Here is a 22125-nt window from a genome sequence, read left to right as displayed (position 1 = left end):
AGTGCTGTACATGGTGCAATCATCAGTGAGCATCCCCACTTCTGACCTTATGATGGAGGAAAGGTCATTGATGAAGCAGCTGAAGATGGTTGGTTATGTAAATAAAACCTAAAATATTGTTGTAAAAAATTCAATTTCTACCCATTCTGTACACGTAATACACATCAATGTTATGAACTGACCTCCTCATGACTGAGCAGAGCTACTATTATTATGTTCAGTTGCTATGTTATGGGAAACCAGGAGTATGAGGCATAAAATTTAGCATCTAGTTTATTGTGCCCAGTATTTTTCACTGTACTTGGGGGTGCATCTATTTATGGAGATATCAGTTGTATGTATGGAATGTTTTTATCTTCACATTTTACACTAATTTCAGCATCCACCACTTCAAGGTCTGTTACACAACAGATTAGATGAAGGTTAAAGCTCCCTTTTCTCTGCTTCAATACAATGACTAACTGTAACTGCGCTAGCCATTCGTCAAGCTTTCCTGAAGTTCTAATTAAAGCTACAGTACAGGAAGTTCTGTTTTGTAGATTTGCTCTAACTGATCACTGAAGAAAAAGCATTTAGTTCTAACTTTATGTTAAATTTACATAAATCTACATAGAATCTATAGTCTACCTTGTGGTTTCCAACTAAGTTTTGATTAGCATAAGCAATGTAAGATTACCTGAACTTGTATATCATATAAGATCTCTAAACTAGTTCAATTCTTCACTAATAATAATTCTGGGGTGGGGTCAGTTAGCTGGATAACTGGTGCCAACAGTGTAGGTTCAATTCTCCTTCTCAACCTCTCCCCTTGCCTGAGACATGGTGACCATCAGATTAAACCACCACCAGTCATCTCTCTCTCTAATAAGTGAACAACTCTATTGTCCTCTGGCACTACGGCAATTTTACCTTTAACAATAAAATTAAAAACAATTGGATACCATTATGCATAATTCAAAAGGAAAGAATAGAATAGCGTCTAGAAAAGAGAGGAATAATTATAGATAGTTGGATTCAAAAGGAAAAGTCTTACTTGACAAATGATATTGAAATTTTGAAGAAGTAACAAAGGGAGTAGGTAAAGTAAATGTGATAGATGTAATTTATCTGAATTTCCAAACAGCCCGTAATAGACTGATGTATAAGATCAGAGTATGTGGAGTGACGGGACAGTTGATGGAATGGATTGCTGGCTGTCTCCGAAGCAGAAAGCGGTGAATGGGAATAAAAGGTAGTTATTCAGAATGGTAGAATGCAGGAAATGGTGCTCCAAAGGATCAGTGCTGGGACTAGTACAGTTCACAATTTGCATTAATGATTTAGATTTTGAAATCAAAAACACAATTTCTAAATTTGCAGTGTACACCAAATTTGTAGGGATAGGATAGATTGTACTGGAGGAGGTCTGCAACAACTTACAGGAGGACATTAATAAACTTGCAGGATGTGAAATAATTGGCAAAAATAAGTTCAACGCAAGCAAGTATGAGGTAGAGAGATAGTAGGAACTGCAGATGCTGGAGAATCTGAGATAACAAGGTGTAGAACTGGATGAACACAGCAGGCCAAGTAGCATCAGAGGAGCAGGAAAGCTGACGTTTCGGGCCTAGACCCTTCTTCAGAAATGGGGAAGGGGAAGGGGGTTCTGAAATAAATAGGGAGAGAGGGGGAGGCGAATAGAAGATGGATGAAGGAGAAGATAGGTGGAGAGGAGACAGACAGGTCAAAGAGGCAGGGGTGGAGCCAGTAAAGGTGAGTGTAGGTGAGGAGTTAGGGAGGGGATAGGTCAGTCCAGGGAGGACGGACAGGTCAAGGGGGCGGGATGAGGCTAGTAGGTAGGAGATGGTGGTGGGGCTTGAGGTGGGAGGAGGGGATGGTGGGGGAAGGACAGGTTAGGGAGGCGGGGACAAGCTGGGCTGGTTTTGGGATGCAGTGGCGGTGGGGGGAGTTTTGAAGCTGGTGAAGCCTGCCTCTTTGTAGGTTACGTGGAACAATTCCTCTTCCGTAGCTACACTGGCCCTAAACCCCCCTCTTCCTCCATTACATCGATGACTGTATCAGCGCCGCCTCATGCTCCCACAAGGAGTTCGAACAGTTCATCCACTTCACCAACACCTTCCACCCCATCTTAAGTTCACCTGGACCATCTCTGATACCTCTCTCTCCTTCCTGGACCTCTCTGTTTCCATTTCTGGCAACCACCTGGAAACCGATATCCATTTCAAGCCCACCGACTCCCACAGCTACCTCCTCCCACCCACCTTCCTGCAAAAATGCCGTCCCCTATTCCCAATTCCTTCGCCTCCACCGCATCTGTTCCCAGGATGAAGCATTCCACTCCGAACATCTCAGATGTCCTCGTTTTTCAAGGACCGCAACATCCCCCCCTCAGTGGTCGAGTATGCCCTCGACCGTGTCTCCCGCATTTCCCACAACTCATCCCTCACACCCCCTCCCCGCAATAACAACCAAAACAGAATCCCCCTCATCCTCACATACCACCCGACCAACCTCCGGATCCAACGCATCATCCTCCGACACTTCCGTCATCTGCAATCCGACACCACCACCAAAGACATTTTTCCCTCCCCACCCTTATCTGCTTTCCGGAGGGACCACTCTTTCTGTGACTCCCTTGTCCGTTCCACACTCCCCTCCAGCCCCACCACACCTGGCACTTTTCCCTCTAATCGCAGGAAGTGCTACATCTGCCCCTACACCTCCCCTCTTACCCCCATCCCAGGCCCCAAGAAGACCTTCCACATCAAGCAGATGTTCACCTGCACATCTGCTAATGTGGGATACTGTATCCGCTGTTCCAGATGTGGCCTTCTCTACATCGGGGAAACCAAGCGGAGGCTTAGGAACCGCTTTGCGGAACACGTACGCTCGGTTTGGACTAAATAATTGCACCTCCCAGTCATGAACCACTTCAACTCCCCCTCCCATTCCTTAGACGACATGTCCATCTTGGGCCTCCTGCAGTGCCACAACAATGCCACCCGAAGGTTGCAAGAACAGCACCTCATATTTCACTTGGGAACCCTGCAGCCCAATGGTATCAATGTAGACTTCACAAGCTTGAAAATCTCTCCTCCCCCTACCGCATCCCAAAACCAGCCCGGCTTGATGTAACGGAGGAAGAGGTGGGGTTTAGGGCCAGTGTAGCTACAGAAGAGGGATTGTTCCACGTAACCTACAAAGAGGCAGGCTTCACAAGCTTCAAAATCCGCCCGCCCTACTGCATCCCAAAACCAGCCTAGCTTGTCCCCGCCTCCCTAACCTGTCCTTTCTCCCACCATCCCCTCCTCCCATCTCAAGCCCCACCACCATCTCCTACCTACTAGCCTCATCCTGCCCCCTTGACCTCTCCGTCCTCCCTGGACTGACCTATCCCCTCCCTAACTCCTCACCTACACTCACCTTTACTGGCCCCACCCCACCTTGCCCTCTCTCCCTATTTATTTCAGAACCCCCATTTCTGAAGAAGGGTCTCGGCCCGAAACGTCAGCTTTCCTGCTCCTCTGATGCTGCTTGGCCTGCTGTGTTCATCCAGCTCTACACCTTGTTATCTCAATTGTGAGGTAGTATATTTTGTTAGGGAGAATAGGGAAGTCACATTATCACATTATTGGAAAGGTGCAAGTTTGGTTGGGGTGGAGAAATGAAAGGAACCTGGAATACAAATACAATGATCACTAAACAGTTTTCCAGGCCACAAATATTCAGACCAAACAATTGTCTTTACTCATGAAGGGATAGAATTGAAAAGTAAGCAAGTTATGCTAAATCTAAATCCAACCTTGGGTAGACCACACTTTCAGTTCTGTATGTAATTTTGGTCATTATAAAAGAGCTGCAGATGCAATGGAGTGGCTGCAGAGAATTCCAAGGATGATACTAGAATGTGAAGGTTTCGTATGAGGAAAGGACTGACTTGTTGGGTCTCCTGCCCAGATAAAAGATATTTGAGCATGGACATAATAATGATCTTTAAACTTTTATGGATGCACAGAAAGTGTTTCCTCTTGTGTGGAAGAACATAACTCGTGATGATCAATATAAGATAGCCAAAAAGATATCTAATACACAATTCAGAAGGAAGTTCTTCCACACTGGTGAGAATGTGGAATTCACTCGTGCAAGAAGTGATGGAAATGAATAAAATAGATCCATTTAAAGGAATCTAGCCTGATATATGAAGGAGAGGACAATGGATGATTATGCTGGTAAATTGAGATAAGAAAAGATGAGAGGAGCCTTAAGTGAAGCATAAAAACCAACATAAGATGTTGGGCTGAATGGCTTGTTTTGTGTCATATGACCTATGCAATCCTATGTAAACTCTGAGGAGGCACATAGGCTCAAGGCCTTGCCTCACCTCACTTGTTAGGTGAATAATACAAACTTGACTTAACTTGACTTAATATTGACAGTTTCTAACTGGCTACTGATATCCAACTTGCATCTACAATGTAACAGAATTTGCAATAATCCTTCATATTTGCTCCTGCTGTATTCCTCCAGTTCCACACTGTGTTATTCTCTGACTCCAGCATCTGCAGTTCTTGCTATCTCCTCTTCAAAGCTAATTTGCTTAGTGTTACAGTCTAATCACTCAAAATGAGCTGTGTTAGATAGAACATATCATTCTTATGCCTGACACTTGTTGAGAACATATATATTTGGGGATCATGAGAACTTGAAAGGGAAGTCTTGGGCAACTCCTGGGTTGTGAGTGATTTGTCATTTTATCTTTCAGAATTCAGACATTATTAGGTCAAGGTAACTGTGGATTGTCTGTTTACAAAAAGCCAAGTGAATTTGCAAGAAAACAACATTTAAAATAGGCATAAAACTTGCTGAATGGCCTAATGGCAAATAGGCTAATTTCTAGAAGAAGCCTATTGCTGAAGGTTGCCTAGCAGTCTCTGGAATTCAGATTTTTTTTTGATTTGCAGTTGACTTGAGAGTTGTTTAGTGTGGTGAGGCTTGCAAGGAAGAAATGCTATGTCCCCTTCTCTCAGTGAGTGAAAAATAATCCTAAAATAAAACCAGCTCAAGACATATCTCAAAGAAGTATTTTCTAAGTGTTTGACTATGATCGCCAAGAATTGTTAACTCAATCATGATACCTCTATTGTTAGCTGACTTGTTATCTGAACTGAAGGTCTTCTATCATTTGTCGACAAACAGCAATGTAATCTTGTCAACAAGAAACTGAAGGACTTCATTCTACCTTTTTTAGATTTGGACTCTTGACCAGCAGGGTTTTCCTGTTCTTCTGGTCATAATTTCTCTGCAGAGTGGTTCTGGCTCATCTAGTTTGAGCATGAATGTAAGCATATTCAAGATTAAGAATGTTATTATTTAAGTCTGCTTAATACATTGGTTAATCATCCATTTTGCACTTGTTCAAAGAATAAGTTTGTCCTAAATAAACAAGTTGTATTTTTGAGTTTCTTGGAGAAACCTGGTGAAAGTCTCATTTGTTCTAGATAGCAATAAAACAAAGAGAAACAGATGGACTATTTTGGCCATTAAATAAGAAATTTACAGTTTGGGTATGGCTGGTGGAGTAGTGGGGCTTGATTTTCAGGACAGTCTTCCCATCAGTGTCAAAACAATTGAACTCCTAAAGGAAAAGCTGTACTCAGAACTTGTTCAAGAATTGAAACTTCTAGGAGGTCAATGGAAATACTATAAATGTCCTCAAATCAGCCTTGAAGGTGTAAGCATTGCTGCTGAGTCATGGAGACCCTGGTTTGTAAATGAGCAATCCTTATTTTGTACTTTTTTTTGTAATTATGTCTCTGTCTCATTTAATCAGTTTATAGGTCATCCTTTTGATTGTTATTCAGCTGTTGACACTTTACTCACACAGCCTGACCCTCCTGATCACCTGCAGAGACCTATTATGTAGCCTGTCAAGACTCCATTCACACCATTTGTATGATGTTTTGATCTCTCTGCCCATGGACCTTTCTGCCTATAAATTCTGCATCTCTGTGCATCTCTCCCACTTCAACTGATGAAGGGGCAATGCTCAGAAATCTTGTAATTATAAATAAACCTGGTGGACCATAACCTGGTGTGGTCTGACTTCTAACCTTGTCCAGCCCAGTCCAATACCAGGCACCTCCACAAAATGAGCAAAATGGAGTAGGCTTAATCAGAAAGGCACCAAACACATTTTGAGTTGTCAGGAATGTGCAGTTGATATTGAGGCATTGAAGGAAGCACACAGACTGTGAAACAACCCACCAACACCCACTTGCACAACCTGCAGACCATGAATAGGACTTGGCAAAATTCCTTTTCACATGGCAATGTGGGTTAACATGCAGCACATGGACTACAGTGGTTCAAGAAAGCATTTCACCACCACCTTCTCAAGGCAATTAACACTGGCCAAGCTAGCGATGCCCAAATCCCCCCAGTGATTTTTTATTTAAAAAGTCAAATCAGAACCCATTGGTGTGCACGCAATTCATCTTGATCCCAAGAGACAACATGGAAAGAGAAATCTTCTCCCATGACTTATATTCTCTGCTGCAGCTCATTTTATTAAAAGCAAAATACTGTGGATGCTGCAAATCTGAATCAAACACAGAGAGTACTGGAGAAACTCAGTAGGTCTGACAGCACCTGTGGAGAGAGAAACAGAGTTAACGTTTCGAGTCTGACATGACTTCTTCAGAACAGTCATATCGGGCTCGAACTTGTAACTCTGTTAGTCTCTCTCCATAGAGGCTGCCAGACCCGTTGAGTTTCTGCAGTATTTTCTGAACTCATTCCATTTCTGACCAAGGATAATGACAATTAAATGACGCACTCATAGCCTACCAAGACGTCAGGTCTTGTTTCACATCGAATCCCTGCATTATTTGAGAGATGTAACTTTTATTTGCCTGAGTTGAAAATCACAATAGGTTGTGGAGGTGGTCACTGCTGCGTCTAGTCCTCAGTGAGTTGTCAAACTTGCGTTAATTTTTTAATTTAAATCCACCAGTATGAAAAAAAAAGTAGACGTAAGAACATTTTGATGCTCATTCATGTACACAGACACCTTAAAAACATTGCTGCATTTGCCTGTTACTCCATGTGTAATTGCAATCTCAGAAAACCATTTCATCAGTTTGCACACTATTGATATCCCACACATCTGAGATAGGAACTTCTCCCTCAATAAACTACAAATCCCAGAGCCTCCTGCGGTGCCGGAAGAAACCACTCTAATCGTTGACTTTGCGTAAACTCAGCTCGTGTGGCGAAAATAAAATAAAGCGTTAATATGATGGCAATGTCTGTAACCCTAACAAGAATAGGATTTATTTACCGTGCCCAGAGGCAGTGTTTAATCTATAATTTCTTCTGAGTCCCTTTCTCTTGTGAAATGGTGCCTGCTGGGGGTTTTGAGGGGAGGGCTGTGTTGACCGAGCTGGGAAGGCGGTAGCCGGTGGAGATACAGAGGGGTAGTTGGTACTGCTGCTGCTCAGTTACGGAAGGCAATGGAGGCGAACGAAGCAGAGCGGCGGCCTGTGAGTAATACAGGGTTTGGAATTTGCTGGGTTTCAATCTCCTTAGGTAGTTTGTTTGCAGGGCTATGGTTGGGGTTGGGGATGGGGATGGGGTGGTTCCGTATTAGGCGCCTGGCTTGGCTGCTTGTTGTGAAGCTGTCACTGAGCGGCCGCCCTTTGTTGCGGCTCCTCGACCCGATCTCTGGCGGATACAATGTTGCAAAAATAAAGTGTGCAGTGGATACATTGTATCCATCTCCTTGTTAATTCTTATCTTTTTCCTCTCATTTTTAACAATTCATCAGACGTGTTTGTCCTAGAAAAAAAGCATCCCTTGACGTTCAGTCCTCTCCACCCCCAAAACCCCCACCCGGGGTGAATGTACTTCAAATTCCTTGTAGACATGACTACCCTCGGCGTTGCTAGAATCTCCCTGAAAGCCGGGGTTCTAGCTGTGTATTTGATATGCGGTGAATTGTAAAGAAAGCTGCTTATTCTCATCACAGCAGGTGTCCGCTTACGGTTCTCTCATTCAGAAACTGATGCTTTCAGTCTAAGGTGGGAATTCAGCAAATGACTGCTTTTTTGGCTTTGTATTTCTGCACATTTTGTCTGTTAATATTTCTGCAGGAAACTATTACCCCGTTTCGTCTGTGATTTAAATCTTTCTCCATCTTGGATTATTGTTTATAAACACAATTCCACTTGTTCTGTGCCGTCTGATCCAATGCTTGACTTTCAAACTTTCTTCAATAAATGGCAGTAAAAACAATGGTTTTCTCACTCTTCCTTGGAGGTTAAAACGACCTCGGCATCTGGGAAATACACATGGGATGTAATAACGATTCAAAAATCGAAAGTGAAATACAAATGGGTTCTCTCCTGATGAAATGACAATTTAATTTACTGATATTGACAATAAATAATTGTGATAGCGCTTCTTTGACCTCCTCAGCCCCACAGTGCGTCTGCAGCGGATATGGTTTATTTAAAAATAACGAGCTGCTGCACTTATGTAGCGCCTCTGACCTAGTAAAACATACTAGGGCGTTTTACAAGTGAGTTACTGAATTAAATTTGACACCCAACCACATGGAATGTTGGTACAGATGGCTTTGGCAAGGAGGTAGGTTTTAAAGAGCTTCTTTAAGGAAGAGAGCAAGTTAGGGGGCCCCACACTACTGTCTCATTGTGGAGGTATCAACTAAAATACAGCTACTGCATTGTCTTTTTAAAAATAAGGTGCTGTATTTCTGTGGAGAGCAATGATTACCAGTTGATACCTAGGACAACTGGGTCCTGCATTTCTTGCTGAGTTAAATACCTGTTTCCCAAGCATGTTCCATTTTAAACCTCTCCATGAGCTCACATTACCCAAACTCTGCAAAACCCAACAGCCCTGTCTAATTTCTCCACTCCCCAGAAAGCTCTATTCTCTGAGCTTTGCCATTGTCAAAATCCAGCCTGTTGTCCATCTCCGACATCCTTCATTCTGCCATCGCCAACTACTTTTCTGTTTAGGTCCTAAACTCGTGAGATGTTCTCCTGAAATCTCTTACCTTTTAAAATTGACAACTTTGATCAAGCCTTGCATCGCCTATCCCAATGTCTGCTGTTTAGATTTGGTTTCGCATTTTTATTAAATTAAACATCCATGAAATCCCATGGTATATTGTAGATCATTTAAAAGGGTTATGTAAATACAAGTTTTTATTTCTTAACCCTAACAGCAGGGCTTTCGGTCATCTGAGTCATGCCCCCTCAAACTCGTGCCCTAAACCTATTCTTCTTCGTCGTAAAAATCGCAGTAAATTTCTTTAGGCACTTCCTGGTTCAGTGTGTGTCTTCTCGATCTGTAAAACACTTTGGAAACATTCTTTCTGTGGAAGGTGCTTTATAAAACGCAGTGTCTGATGAGTAGGAGTCTGAGGGTTTCAAAGTGCAGTCAGACTATCACTTTCCCAAAGGAGAAAGTGGATTTGGGTGTGTCTGACTGTAAAAGTAGCTCTAACTCAAATTACTGACATATAAGAGCATGGAAGTATGATATCCCCCCTCGAGGGTTCTGGTTTGAATATACAATTTCAGCATCAAAAAGATTATATGAAGTTCTTGGCTGTTAGGAATTATGTTTGAAAACAATTTGATATTATCATACAGACTTGCAGTGTGATTCATTTATATGAACTAGAAGTTACATATATTCACATGTGTATTCTTTGTAGGCAAAGTAAAATTGTCCATATTACACAATTTTCATTGAGGAAAGTATGGAAACAATCAATTTCTATTGCATTTCCTATAGCAACACACTGAGCAAACAGTCTACCTGTTTGATCTGAGTTGTTCTTTCAGCTGACTAAAATTGATAGTTAACAGTTCCTGCTGTTTTTTTTTCCATGCCAACCATGGTCCAAACAATCAGCACCCTTTTCTCAAACTTTATAAATTGTTTTTCCTTTTCTATACAGTATTTGGTTTATGTTCCAGTCCTGATGAATGCAAGACAGGTAGCTTCAACTTTGTCTTTTATTAGTGATGTTTATTATGAAGCAACTATGATGTGAAGATTGAAGCTACAATATTGCATACCTTAGAGTGAATTATAGGTTGCAATATAGTGTATGGGTTGAATGCAGTCTGATGCATAAAATTGCCAGAGAAATGGCAGCTGCGTGAAAAGGTTAAGGACGTTTGTTGTTTTCTTCATTTACATTCTCTGAAAGTTACTACTTTTTCAAAGTTATAAAAGGATTCAGGTGAAATGTTAAGCAATTCTTTTAAAAAGCTTAACCTAGATATAAAGAGAAGGAAGATTGCAAATTTGATTCAAGCAACATTGCAACATAGGAGTTAGATTAGGCCATTCAGACCTTTGAACTTGCTCTACCATTTGATAAGATCTTACCTGCTCTGGTGCCGTCTCACCCTACTTACCTGTTAGCTCGTTGATGACCTTTCATTCCCTTATCTATCAAAAATCTATTTAATTCTAGCCTGGAGATTCCTAGCCAGTTAGAAAATCTCAAGGGAAGTAAGGTTAGAGGCTTTACAGTTAGTCTTGACACCCTGTACCGAAGAGGAATTGATTTTCATCTGATCACAATCCAGGGACCTCTGCAAGTAACGTATACCAGATGAGGACAGATTGGTCTTGAATGTGATGGCTTTCTAACTCTTGGTTGAGACTCCGATCTGAAGGATGCTGACTTGATCATGATCTCAAAATTTGTGCAGAACCCATCAAATCCATGATCTAAGAGAGGTTTTACTTTCATGGGGGAAGTAACCAGTACCTTTGAAATGAAAAACAGCAAGATAAAAACAGAAGTGGGGCAGGCCTATTTTATGCAATAGGTAAGCAAACTCATGGGAATCAGTTAATCAGGAAGGCTATTTGGAATATATAGTACAATCCTTTTGGGGGGGAGAAAAGTTTGATTCACACGTGAGAAGGAGGTATATATTGTTTGGATATAGTTAAAGAATGTTTGTTTGATAATTGGTGAGGGATAAAATTTTGCTGCTGCACTCCCATCTCAACACCAATTTCATGTCCCCAGCAACAGCTCCAGCATAAACTTGTTGGATTCAAGGCCAGTGTCCAAGCAGATGCATGTTTCCCAGGGTCCTCTTCTTTTTTTCATTAGCAAAGTGTATGCTTTTTTAAAAACTGGTAGTGAAGATATTGCTGTTCTTGATACAAAAGAAAGAAATATTTCTGCATCCTTTTTAATTTGTCAACAAATAGAATTGAGATATGTGTTAGAATGCTGACCTTTCTCCTGTTTTTCTGGCTCGTCATTAAGCCCAGGCAGTAAATGGAGCCGCCTGTCTGTAATGAGTCCTTTTTTGTTTTGTCAATTGATTGTGATTCTGTTTGCATGTGCCTTTGCATTCTATTTTCTTTTATGCTTTTCAAACAGTTGTCTGACTCTCTCATTCAAGAGGATCCTCGTGGGTGTTTGGTTAGTGTTTGGTGTGCACTGCAAAGTGTGTATTATTCCAGCTGATGGAACTGTTTAATTTTAAAGATCATGTACATTTTAATTTCTTTGTTTTTTTTCCCCCAGGAATTTTGGATAGTAGCACATGATTGTAATTAACCCATTCCTTCACTGTGCTTGATCAATAGGTGAACAATATTAAAAGAAATCAGACCAGTGACCTTAGAAATGTATTGCAGCCACACAATATTTATGAAGTAACTCTCTGAAGCATTGGTAATTGAAGAAGCAAACCTTTTCACTTAACAATAGAATTCACATTATAAAACATTGCAACGCAAGATGTTGTGGAGAGACATTTTATGGTCTTTTGCACAGGCCAATAAGTTTATTGGTCTTTGCATCAATCTGGATTACCAAAATGGTATTAGTAACTTTTTAGTGTATTTCAGCCTATTTTGTAGGTGTTTGTTTCCTAGCTAGTCTCTTTTTATAGAGGAAAGAAAATTTAGGGAATGTTGCATTGATCCTTAATAATGAAGTTCACTTTACAGAAGAGTAAGTGCTGGATGTCTTAGAAAACATTAAAAGTGAATAAATCCCAGGACCTGGGAAGTTACAGAAGAAATTCTGGGGCCCCTAGCAGAAATAATTCTTTTTATTCATTCACAGGATGAGGGCATACTGGCTAGGCAGCATTTATTGCCGTAATTGCGCAAGGGCAGTTAAGAGTCAACCACGTTGCTGTGGGTCTGGAGTCACATGTAGGCCAGACCAGGTAGGACGGCAGTTTCTGTCCTTAAAGGACATTAGTGAACCAGGTTGGTTTCTCCAACAATCATGGTCATCATTAGACTCTTAATTCCAGGTATTTATTGAACTCAAATTCCACCATTTTGTCATGGTGGGATTTGAACCCAGGTCCTCAAAACATTATCTGGGCCTCCGGATAAAAAAAATCCCAGCAATAATACCGCTAGGCCATTGCATTGTTGTTATGCCGTTTATTTAAGAGAAGCTATAAGGAGAAGCTTGGGAGCTATAGACCGGAGAGTCTAGCATCAGTGGTGTAAGTTGTTGGAGGAGATTCTGAAAGATAGGAGTTACATGCATTTGGAGAGACAAGGACTGATTAAGTATAGTCGGTATGGCTATGTGCGAGGGAAATCATTTCTCACAAACTTGAACAAGTTTTTTTTACTGAGGGACCCAAAAAGATTGAGGGTAGAGCAATAGACATTGTTTACATGGACTTTGTCAAGATTCTGCATGGTAAACTAATTAGTAAACTTAAATCACATGGAATTCAGGGTGAACTTGCCAACTGGATACAAAATTGGCTTGACGGTAGGAGACAGAGGGTTATGTTGGAGGGTTTTGTTTTTGGGGTAGGGGGTTGTTTTTCGGACTGAACTCCTGTGACCAGCGATGTTCCACAGAGATTGGTACTGGTTCCACTTTTGTTTGTCATTTATATAAACAATCTGGATGAAAATTTAGGTGGTGTGGTCAGTAAGTTTGCAGATAACTCCAAAATTAGTAGTGCAGTGGACAGTGAAGAAGGTTATCTAAGGTTACAAACAGATCTTCATCAGTTGGGTCAATGTGCTGAGGAGTTTATTTTGGATAAATGCAATATATTGCATTTTGGTAAAACAACTAAGGGCAGGATTTATATAATTAATGGTAGTGATCAGGGTAATGTTGCAGAATAGAGACCTAGGGTTTCAGGTACGTGCTTCTTTGAAACTTGCGTCACGTGTAGAAAGGGTATTTAATTTTTCTTATCTTATTCTAAGTTAATGTGAATGGCGCCATGTATGTACGGCGAAGGTACACACTTTTCACTGTATTTTTTTGAATATACGTGACAATTCAGAAGGCGTTTAGCATGCTTGCCATGCTCAGAACATTAAGTATAGGAGTTGGGATGTCATGTTGAGGTTGTACAGGACGTTGGTGAGGCATCTTCTGGAGTACTGTGTACAGTCTGATCACTCTGCTTTAGGAAAGATATTATTAAATTGGAGAGCATTCAGAAAATATTTACCAGGATGTTGCTGGGAATGGAAGGTTTGAGCTATAAGGATAGGCTGGGACTTTTTTCACTGCAGCATAGGAGGTTGAGAGGTGATCTCATAGACACTTATAATATCATGAGGGGCATAGGTAAGCTGAATAGCAAGGGTGGGTGAGTTCAAAACTAGGGGGTATATTTTAAGGTGAGACAAGAAAGATTTAAAAAGGACATGAGGGGCAACTTGTTTTAACAGATTGATTTGTATGTGGAATGAACTTCCAGAGGAAGTGGTGGATGCGGGTTTAAGAGACATTTGGATCAGTACATGAATAGAAAAGGTTTGGAGGGATATGGGCCAAATGCAGGCAAGTGGGTCTCGTTTGGTTTGGAAACATGGTGGGCATGGTCTGGTTGGACTAAAGGGTCGGTTTCTGTGCTATATGACTGTATAAGAAAATAAAATGCAAATCATATTTATTGTTTTAGTAATATCTCCTCACTAATATGACAACCATTGAGTCTGCTATTTCTTCCTTGATATCACCACTGAGGGCAATCTGTATTAATCTTGGAATTGCTCCATGGAAAACATAAGGAGCTATAACCTTGGATGGCTGAGAATCATAGAAAGCTGCTACATTCTGGGAAACCACACTGTCTGTTGGGAAGTTACCATTCCAAGCTGCTTGTCTTTTCTGTACACTGTAACTGTTCTATTTTAATTTTATGGCCCTTGTAGCTTCCTAAGAAGCTGCTTCAGTGTACTTCAATCTCATTGTCGTTGGTCAGGAAGGGAACAGTACCCAAATCAAGGTTGCCAATAGTGGCGATTAACATATATACCTGGAAAATAGAAGCAGGAATAGGTCATTCAGCCCTTTGAGCCTGCTGTGCTATTCATTATGATCGTGGCTGTTCATCCAACTCCATAGCCTATTCCTGCTTTATCCCCCATATCCTTTGATCTCTTTAGCCCCATTTCCTTTATTCATTCTTTATTCATTCATGGGATGAGGGCATCACTGGTGAGGCAACATTTATCTCTTAACTGCCCTCTGGGCAGTTAGGGTGAACCACATTGCTGTGGGTTCTGGAGTCATATGTAGGCCAGACCAGGTAAGGATGGCAGTTTCCTTCGCTAAAGGACATTAGTGAACCAGATGGGTTTTTCCCCGACAATCGACAATGGATTCATAGTCATCGTTAGATTCTTAATTCCAGATATTGATTGAATTCAAATTCCACCATGTGCTGTGGCAGGATTCGAACCTGAGTACCCAGAATATTATCTGGGTCTCTGGATTAACAGTCCAGCGATAATAGGCCATTGCCTCCCCAGTTGCAATATCTAACTTCTTTGTGAAATTGAAATGTTTTGGCCTCAACTGCTTTCTGTGGTAATGAATTCCGCAAGTTCACTACTCTCTGGGTGGAGAAATGTCTCCTTATCCTAGTCCTAAATGGTTTACCCCATATCCTTAGACTGTGACCCTTAGTTCTGGACTCCCCTATCATTGGGAACATCCTTTGTGCACCTATCCTTAAAATGGTCGTTTAACTGAAATATCAAGGAATTTATTTCTCTTTAAATTTTGAAAACATATTCTTGGCATTCTGACAAAAGAGTTGAGAAAGACCATATCTACTTTCTTCTTCTCTTCTTTCTACTGAGGAAGGATAACTTTTTTGTCAAAGTTTTCCATCAGGACAATTTGCTAGAATATTAATTCGAGGAGAAGGCTAATATTTATACTTCTTGAAGAGAGTTCTGATTGGTTAACCAAAGTGGACTCTGTTTGGTAAAGGTGTTATCATCCTTTCATGCTGTTTGACAGTTAACTGTCAGGCTTTGTTTATGTGTTAAGCAAGGCAGATTGATTCTGATTAATCAGGGTATTGTCCTGAGAAAGGAACCAATGAATATCTGTCACCTATTTTGTTGAGTTGAAACAGGCATGGTATGTGTTCATGTTCCTTGTCTGTGAAGATTCTAGTACACAAGTGCATATACTGTGATCCTAACTGACAATCCTAAATTGCTTCTCTGCAATTCTTTGCACACTCAGGATTATTTAGGAAATTTTTCCAAATGCAGAATCACATTTAATGTGGACACTTGTGAGTTTTGCAAACACAGGCTGATTGGGTGTGGTAAATGCTTCACATGTTGCGAGCAGTCAAGGAGAGGCTGTTTGATACAACCCACCAGTCTTTCCCCATGCTGCTTCCCCGCCCCCATATCTCTTTCCTTTAAGATATGTGCCTCTATCACGTGAAGGCTGTGAGGCTGTTCCAAATATATTGGAATTCCTGAATGGCATAATTGTAGGTCATGAATGAGTATTGTATTCTCCTGTTTGTGGAATATGCCTGTTGTTGGCCTGTCAAGATTTAACATTTTTTCTTGTATTTGAAGACATGACTGGCTGTCTAAATAAATGTTCTTGCCATTTCTATTTGATCTAATCTACTCCCCACTATCTTAACTGGGCATCATCAAATTGTGCATCACTTTGTATGCCCATCTCTTTTTAGCACATCCCAGCGATTCCTTCAGCTGTATAAGATGTACATAAAGCAGGTGGTGTTTTCAAAGTTATAATGGATAAAGTATTTTCATGTTGGACAAGGGTTGCATTTACTACTTAATGGGCATATTGTATGTGTTGAATAGTTCTGATGGACTTAGTGAAAATTTATATCTGGGGTTGTGGATGCAGTTGTTCTTTTGCTTGCCTAGCCATTTGTTCTGTGGTGTGTAGATGTTTTGTTACCATTCTAGGCAACATCATCAATGCGACCTCTAATTGGAGTGTTGGTGTTCTGCTCCGTTCCAAATTTATATGATCCTCTGGTGTGATGGGTCTTGTCACTTCCAGTTCTGTTATTTAGCAGCGGTCTATATATGGGGGTCTATTTCTATGTATTTGTTATTGGAGTCCCGTGTTGAAAACCAGGCTTCCATAAATTCCTTTGCCTGTCTGTTGTTCACTTGTCCCAGTATAGTCACTTTGTCCCTGTCAAACTGATGGCCCTCATTGTCTGTATATCAAGACAAGTGAATATTGGTCACGTCTTTTTACTGCCCATCTGTTCGACTGCGACAAAGTGACTATACTGGGACAAGCGAACAACAGACGTGCAAGGGAATGTCTGGAAGCCTGGTTGTCAACACGGGACTCCATTAACAAACACATAGAAATAGACTGCTGCTGAAAAACAGAACCGGAAGTGACAAGACCCATCACACCAAAGGGTCATACAAATTCAGAACGGAGCAGAACACCAACAGTTTGATTAGAGGTCACACTGATGATGTTGCCTAGAATGGTAACAAAACGTCTGTACACCATGGAACAACAACTTGGTGAGTTAAAGAATAACTGTTCTGATGGACTTATGTACACTATATAAGTATTTATAGAATATACTTCAACATCTGTGAAAACAAACAGATTAAAGAATGATATTACCTGCATTATTATTTCTAGGTAACTATGAGTGAGTGTATATCAATCTAGCAACCCATAATGGTCCAATACATTTATTTCTCAATATGCTATAAAGCAATGGAGACAAACTGTTTGTTTGACAGTTGTTGTTTTGCATTCTGATTGCCAACAAAAAAAACAACCAATTACATTTACATTTATGTTTACATTTATGTTTAGCCTTTCATATACGCAATCATCCAAAAGTACTTCACAGTAGCATTATAAAACATGTTATGAGCCACAACAGGTATTAAGTTTGTTATTAGCTAAAGGCAAGTCCAAAAAGATAGGTTTGAAGTAATGTCTTAAAGGAGGAAAAGGAGATAGAGACATGTAAAGTCATGGTGTAGGCAAGTGATTGAAAGCTTAGGGTCTTGACAACTGAAAGAGCAATCACCAATGGTGGAGAAATTAAAATTGGGGATCCATCAGGGGCCAGAACTAGACAGCTGTGGGGCTGGAAGAACATACATGCAGAGATAGGGAGTGAGGCTGTGGAGGAAGTTGAAAAGTAGGAGGAACATTTTAAAATCAAGACGCTGTTTAACTAGGATCTGGTGTTGAAGAGTGATTTTTTTTTTTTTTTAAATTCTTTCTTTCATGGAATTTGGGTACCATTGGCAATGCCCACCCCTAATTGCCCTTTAGTTTGCTGGGCTATTTTGGATGACACCTAAGAACCAGTCCCAGTGCTTTGGTCTGGAGTCACATAGGCCAAAGCAGGTAAGAATAACAGATTTCCTTCTCTAAGGGCATTACTGAATTTGATTATCAATTGACATTAAAAAAAATCATGTTATAGTATTAGCTGAAGTTATACTGAAATCTGGTTTGATAAATCACATTTGTTTTTAGTTAACAAGGTGAACAAGTTTCACTGAAACACCAGCACGTATTACAGATTTAATTTTAACAATAGCCATAATTTTATTACACAAAATAAATGACAAAATAGAATAAACCAAGCTATTTACATATTGAGCTGTTGGAAAAAAAAAAGTAAAATACGACACCATCTATTTCAGCACTATTATTTAAGGAACATGAGAATATGCCTTTCAGCCCATCAATATGATCAGGTCTGATCAAAAACATCAATATCTTTTACCCACCCATTCTTATAACCTAGCACATTAGAGATTGATAGATTTCTGATGATCAGTAATCTATCAATCTCTACCTTTAAACATATTTGAAGGCTGAGCTTCTACAGCATTCTGTGATAGAAAATTCCAAAACTTCACAACTCTTGAGTTTTAAAAAAAATTCTCCTCATCTCGCACCTAAACAGTATTTGCCTTCTTTGTAAATCTGTCCCCTGGTTCTAGACTCTACAACCACGGGGAACAATGTATTTGCATCTACCTTGTCGATCCTTTAAAGTATTTTGTAAATTTCAATGAGATCACCTCTCATTCTTTGAAACTACAGAGAATGTAAGTTCAATTTGCCCAATCTGTTTTTATTAGATAGTCCTTCTGAACATGCCTGGTGAACCTTTTCCAGTGTAGTTTGGAGTATTGTGTGCAGTTGTGGTCTCATTATCTCAGAAAAGTTGTTATTGTTGCAGAGGGACTGCAACTGAGATTCATCTCACTAGTTCTTGCAATGGTACTCAAATGCCAGAGTTCCCTTCTCTGTCACATTTTATAGGTTTTTTCTTTCGGATTCTTCAAATTCATAGCCCTGAGATTTTGATAGTCTTTATCTTGATTTGTCACACAATTGAGTTTAAACTTTCTCAGCTTCAAATAACCTCTCAGTGTTAGAACTAAACACATCTGACCTAAAATTTCAAAGTACAGCTCTGACATTGAGGTAACCTGTTTCCTAACTCTTCTCAATTGACTCCTTTTTCATAGAGAAATAATTTCTTTCATCTAACTTCAACCAGGGCTTCTGTAAATTGAAACCAAAAGCTTTTCAAGCTATGGGTTTCTCCCCTAAGCAAAAACAAAATCAATTCCTAATTTTTCTAAAATGAAATCAAGCTAATGCTGTTCAATGTGTCCTGTGTCTCTTGGTAAAACTCTCACAATGAAAACACATTCCCATCACTATTTCTGCTCACTCATATACTGCATTTTTAAAAAATTGCTTAAAAATACTGACAAGCTATTCATTAAAACCCCCTCGTACACATAGACCAAAGCCCACGCAACACTTGTTTAGCATCTTATATCACAACAATTTCATGGTTACTAATATTGAGACTAGCTTACAATTTCACTTTTATTGATTTCGAATTTAAATTCCACCAGCTGCTAAGGTGGGTTTCGGACCTGTGTTCCCAGACATTAGCCTGGGTTTCTGGTTTATTAGTTTTGATGATATTACCACCATGCCAACATCTATCTCCGTGAGTAACCAACTCATTACTGGCAACTGAAACATTATCTGTATGTTTTAGGTTAAAATTTGACCGGTTATAATCAAATGTGGAACCACAAATTATCCCTCTCACTTATAAATCTACATGTGGTGACACAAAGTCTTAGCTAACTGAAATCTTACTTTGATTTTGTTAGCCATGATGTTTTTCTTAACCCCAACTCTTAACAGATTTATCAGTGGTGCGTATCCTACCTGATAGAAGCAAACTGCACAATATCTACAGATCATTTGCTTACATGATTAAATTGTTTGGCAATCATGTTGCCCTTTGGCTTGCTGCACAAGACACCACTAAAAATCAAATTCAAACCCAGTTTGACTAATCTCTTGTGTTACAGTTTGTCTCTGCCTCCAGCCTCCTTTCTTCTCAGCATTAATTGTCAATTACCTGGAATGTGGATCATTCAAACTTTGTCCTCAATATTTCCCATTTTGCACAATGCACCAATGAAACGTTTTGCATCTAAATCAGAAGACAGAACATGTTTGGTTAAGAGTTTTTTTTAAAATCTGATGAACGTATTTCCTTTTTAGTACATTTCCTTTTGCAAAACCACCATTGGTTTTGTTTCACTTAATGGCTCCACATGAGTCAGTGGAAATTTGTCACTGTCTGTTAGATGTTTTCATCTAACATGTTCAAATTTCAAGTAATTCTCCAACGTTCAAAGTGACATTTATCTTGAATGTGATTTGACAGTGATGGGAATTCATGCAAATATTTGAAATAATAAGTAAATGAATGCAGCAAAACATAAAATTTAGTTTCTCTGGCATATGTAATGTGCTTGTTTGTGGCTAACTTTGCTCAGGAAGAAAAATCTGATTGGCTTTCCTGCAAGGCCTATGAAACCACCATGCAGCAAAAACCTTAATTCCACGTAATTTAGTCCAAACCACTGATCTTCTAGTGCAGTCAAAATGGAGATGCAGTGTTGACAACATGTCTCTCATGTCTGTAGTTCAAAGGAGGTGACATTTCCTCATCAGTAAAATAAACATGTTTCTTTCATATTTAAGCAGTGGCTTTTTAAAACTAAAATGCCCTCAACTCCTCCCCCACTCCATAATCGCCCCATACCCATTCGTTCTTTATTTGAGGATTTTGCATCATTGTATGAATTCATTGTCTACATCGCATGTTATTTGAATGTGGTGAATTGAATTGACACTAAGTGGCACAGTTTTGGTCTTAATTCTTGTCTGCTTTTCATTTGCCTCATGTGTCATAGAACAGATTTTATACATTTTGTTGATAACTCTTCAACTCTTTGCTTTGGATGTTTCCTTATCCGAACAATTCTTTTGATCCCTTTATAGTGAGTTTTCAGAAAACCATTGATTCCACAGCCAAATGTGAACTTCTTTCTGAAGTGTTCAGCATACGTTGCTGAATAATAATCGAGCATAATCCCAAACTGAGTCTTTGCAATCCAGGAATGCTAAATTTGAGGACTGAATTTTTGTACGGAGGCCAGGAACAGAGGCAGACTGGGTTCAAAAATACTGGAGCCAGTGGGGATGCCATTTCCTGATCCCATTCTGGGCACTGGGTATTTTTACTGGTCCGGATTTAGAGCTGGCAGAGGTATCTGCCCCTGCATAGTGGATAGCCGATGAGGCACATTTAAGACAAAAGCAGTGTTGCAGAATCTGCAAATCTGAAATAAAAACAGAAAATGCTGGAAACCCTCAGCTGTCTGACAGCATTTGAGCAAAGAGAAACAGTTGATGTTCCAGCTCTTTGACCTGTTTGTCATTTAAAAGCCTATTAAGCATATTTAAACTAGGTCAACTGGGACTTTCGGTTGAACACTAATTTCTCAATCCAGTGGGGGCCTGCACTCTTGGCAGGCCCAAAGATTCTTCCTACCAGTCTGGATGCAGGGTTTGTGAATGGCAGTGCCCCTTCTTTTGCCCCACTCTGTGTGTGTGCGTGCGCGTGCGTGTGTGCGCGTGTGTGTGCGCACACATGCACAAATAGCATGCATGCAGTTGTATTGGTTATTTCAGCCTTCCAAAATTCCAAAGAGAGACTGCTTCAAGGGCTTATTTGGGACTCCAAAACAGTTCTTGCTTTTTATTCCAAGTGTCACACCTCTCTCTCTGACCAGTTCAGTTAACATAATTTAGCACAGATCTGAAACCTTCCTAATCTGGGTGGACATACTACTTGCTACGAGAAAAGCAGTTTTTTACTGCCTTTTCCATGCAGGTTCACTTTGAAGTTGGTGTGAAAACTTGCTTAGCAACATGTCTGCCAAAATGTGACTTGTCACTAGATTTCTAGCTACTGGATCCAACAGGCAAACTTTTTTTTTCTGTTACTGTTCTACTGCTCAATATATTGTCTAATAGTCATTTTGATGACCTTTCATTGTTTGCACTGCAAATACATTTCTTTTGTCATGATTAGGCTGGGGAAGAGATGATAATTTACTGCTTCCAACAGTCAGAAAACTGATTAAGAAACAAGGAAATTTTGAGTTTTAAAAACAGTTACTGTAAACCTTTAATAACATTAAAATTAATGCATTTTATAAGAACCTAAAAAGCTGGAGTATTCTATGCTTCGAGACTTTTTAAAAAAGATTCTTTCAAGAGATGTGTGAATGTCACTGGAAAGGTCCGCATTTGTTGTCTGTCCCTCATTATTCCTGAGAAGGTGATGATGAGACAACAAGGTGCAGAGCTGGATGAACGCAGCAGGCTAAGCAGCATCATAGGAGCAGAAAGGCTGATGTTTCGGG

General features: G+C 40.1%; 1 protein-coding gene across 1 annotated transcript in view; it reads left to right on the top strand.

The window, feature by feature from the left end:
* The first annotated feature begins 7420 nt into the window (after positions 1-7420).
* The window catches only part of LOC109935560 (septin-8-B-like), an 87638-nt gene continuing 72933 nt past the window's right edge, over positions 7421-22125 (top strand). Inside the window, exon 1 of the mRNA XM_048603564.1 lies at positions 7421-7541. Within this exon, the coding sequence (XP_048459521.1) occupies positions 7512-7541 (30 nt within the window). The 5' untranslated portion in view covers positions 7421-7511. The remainder of the gene's footprint in view (positions 7542-22125) is intronic.

The sequence above is a fragment of the Rhincodon typus genome, chromosome 12, assembly GCF_021869965.1.
Source record: "Rhincodon typus isolate 14 chromosome 12, sRhiTyp1.1, whole genome shotgun sequence".
Classification (NCBI taxonomy): Eukaryota; Metazoa; Chordata; class Chondrichthyes; order Orectolobiformes; family Rhincodontidae; genus Rhincodon; species Rhincodon typus.
The sequence above is the reverse complement of the archived record's forward strand: the minus strand, read 5'-3'. Positions and strand labels throughout refer to the sequence as shown.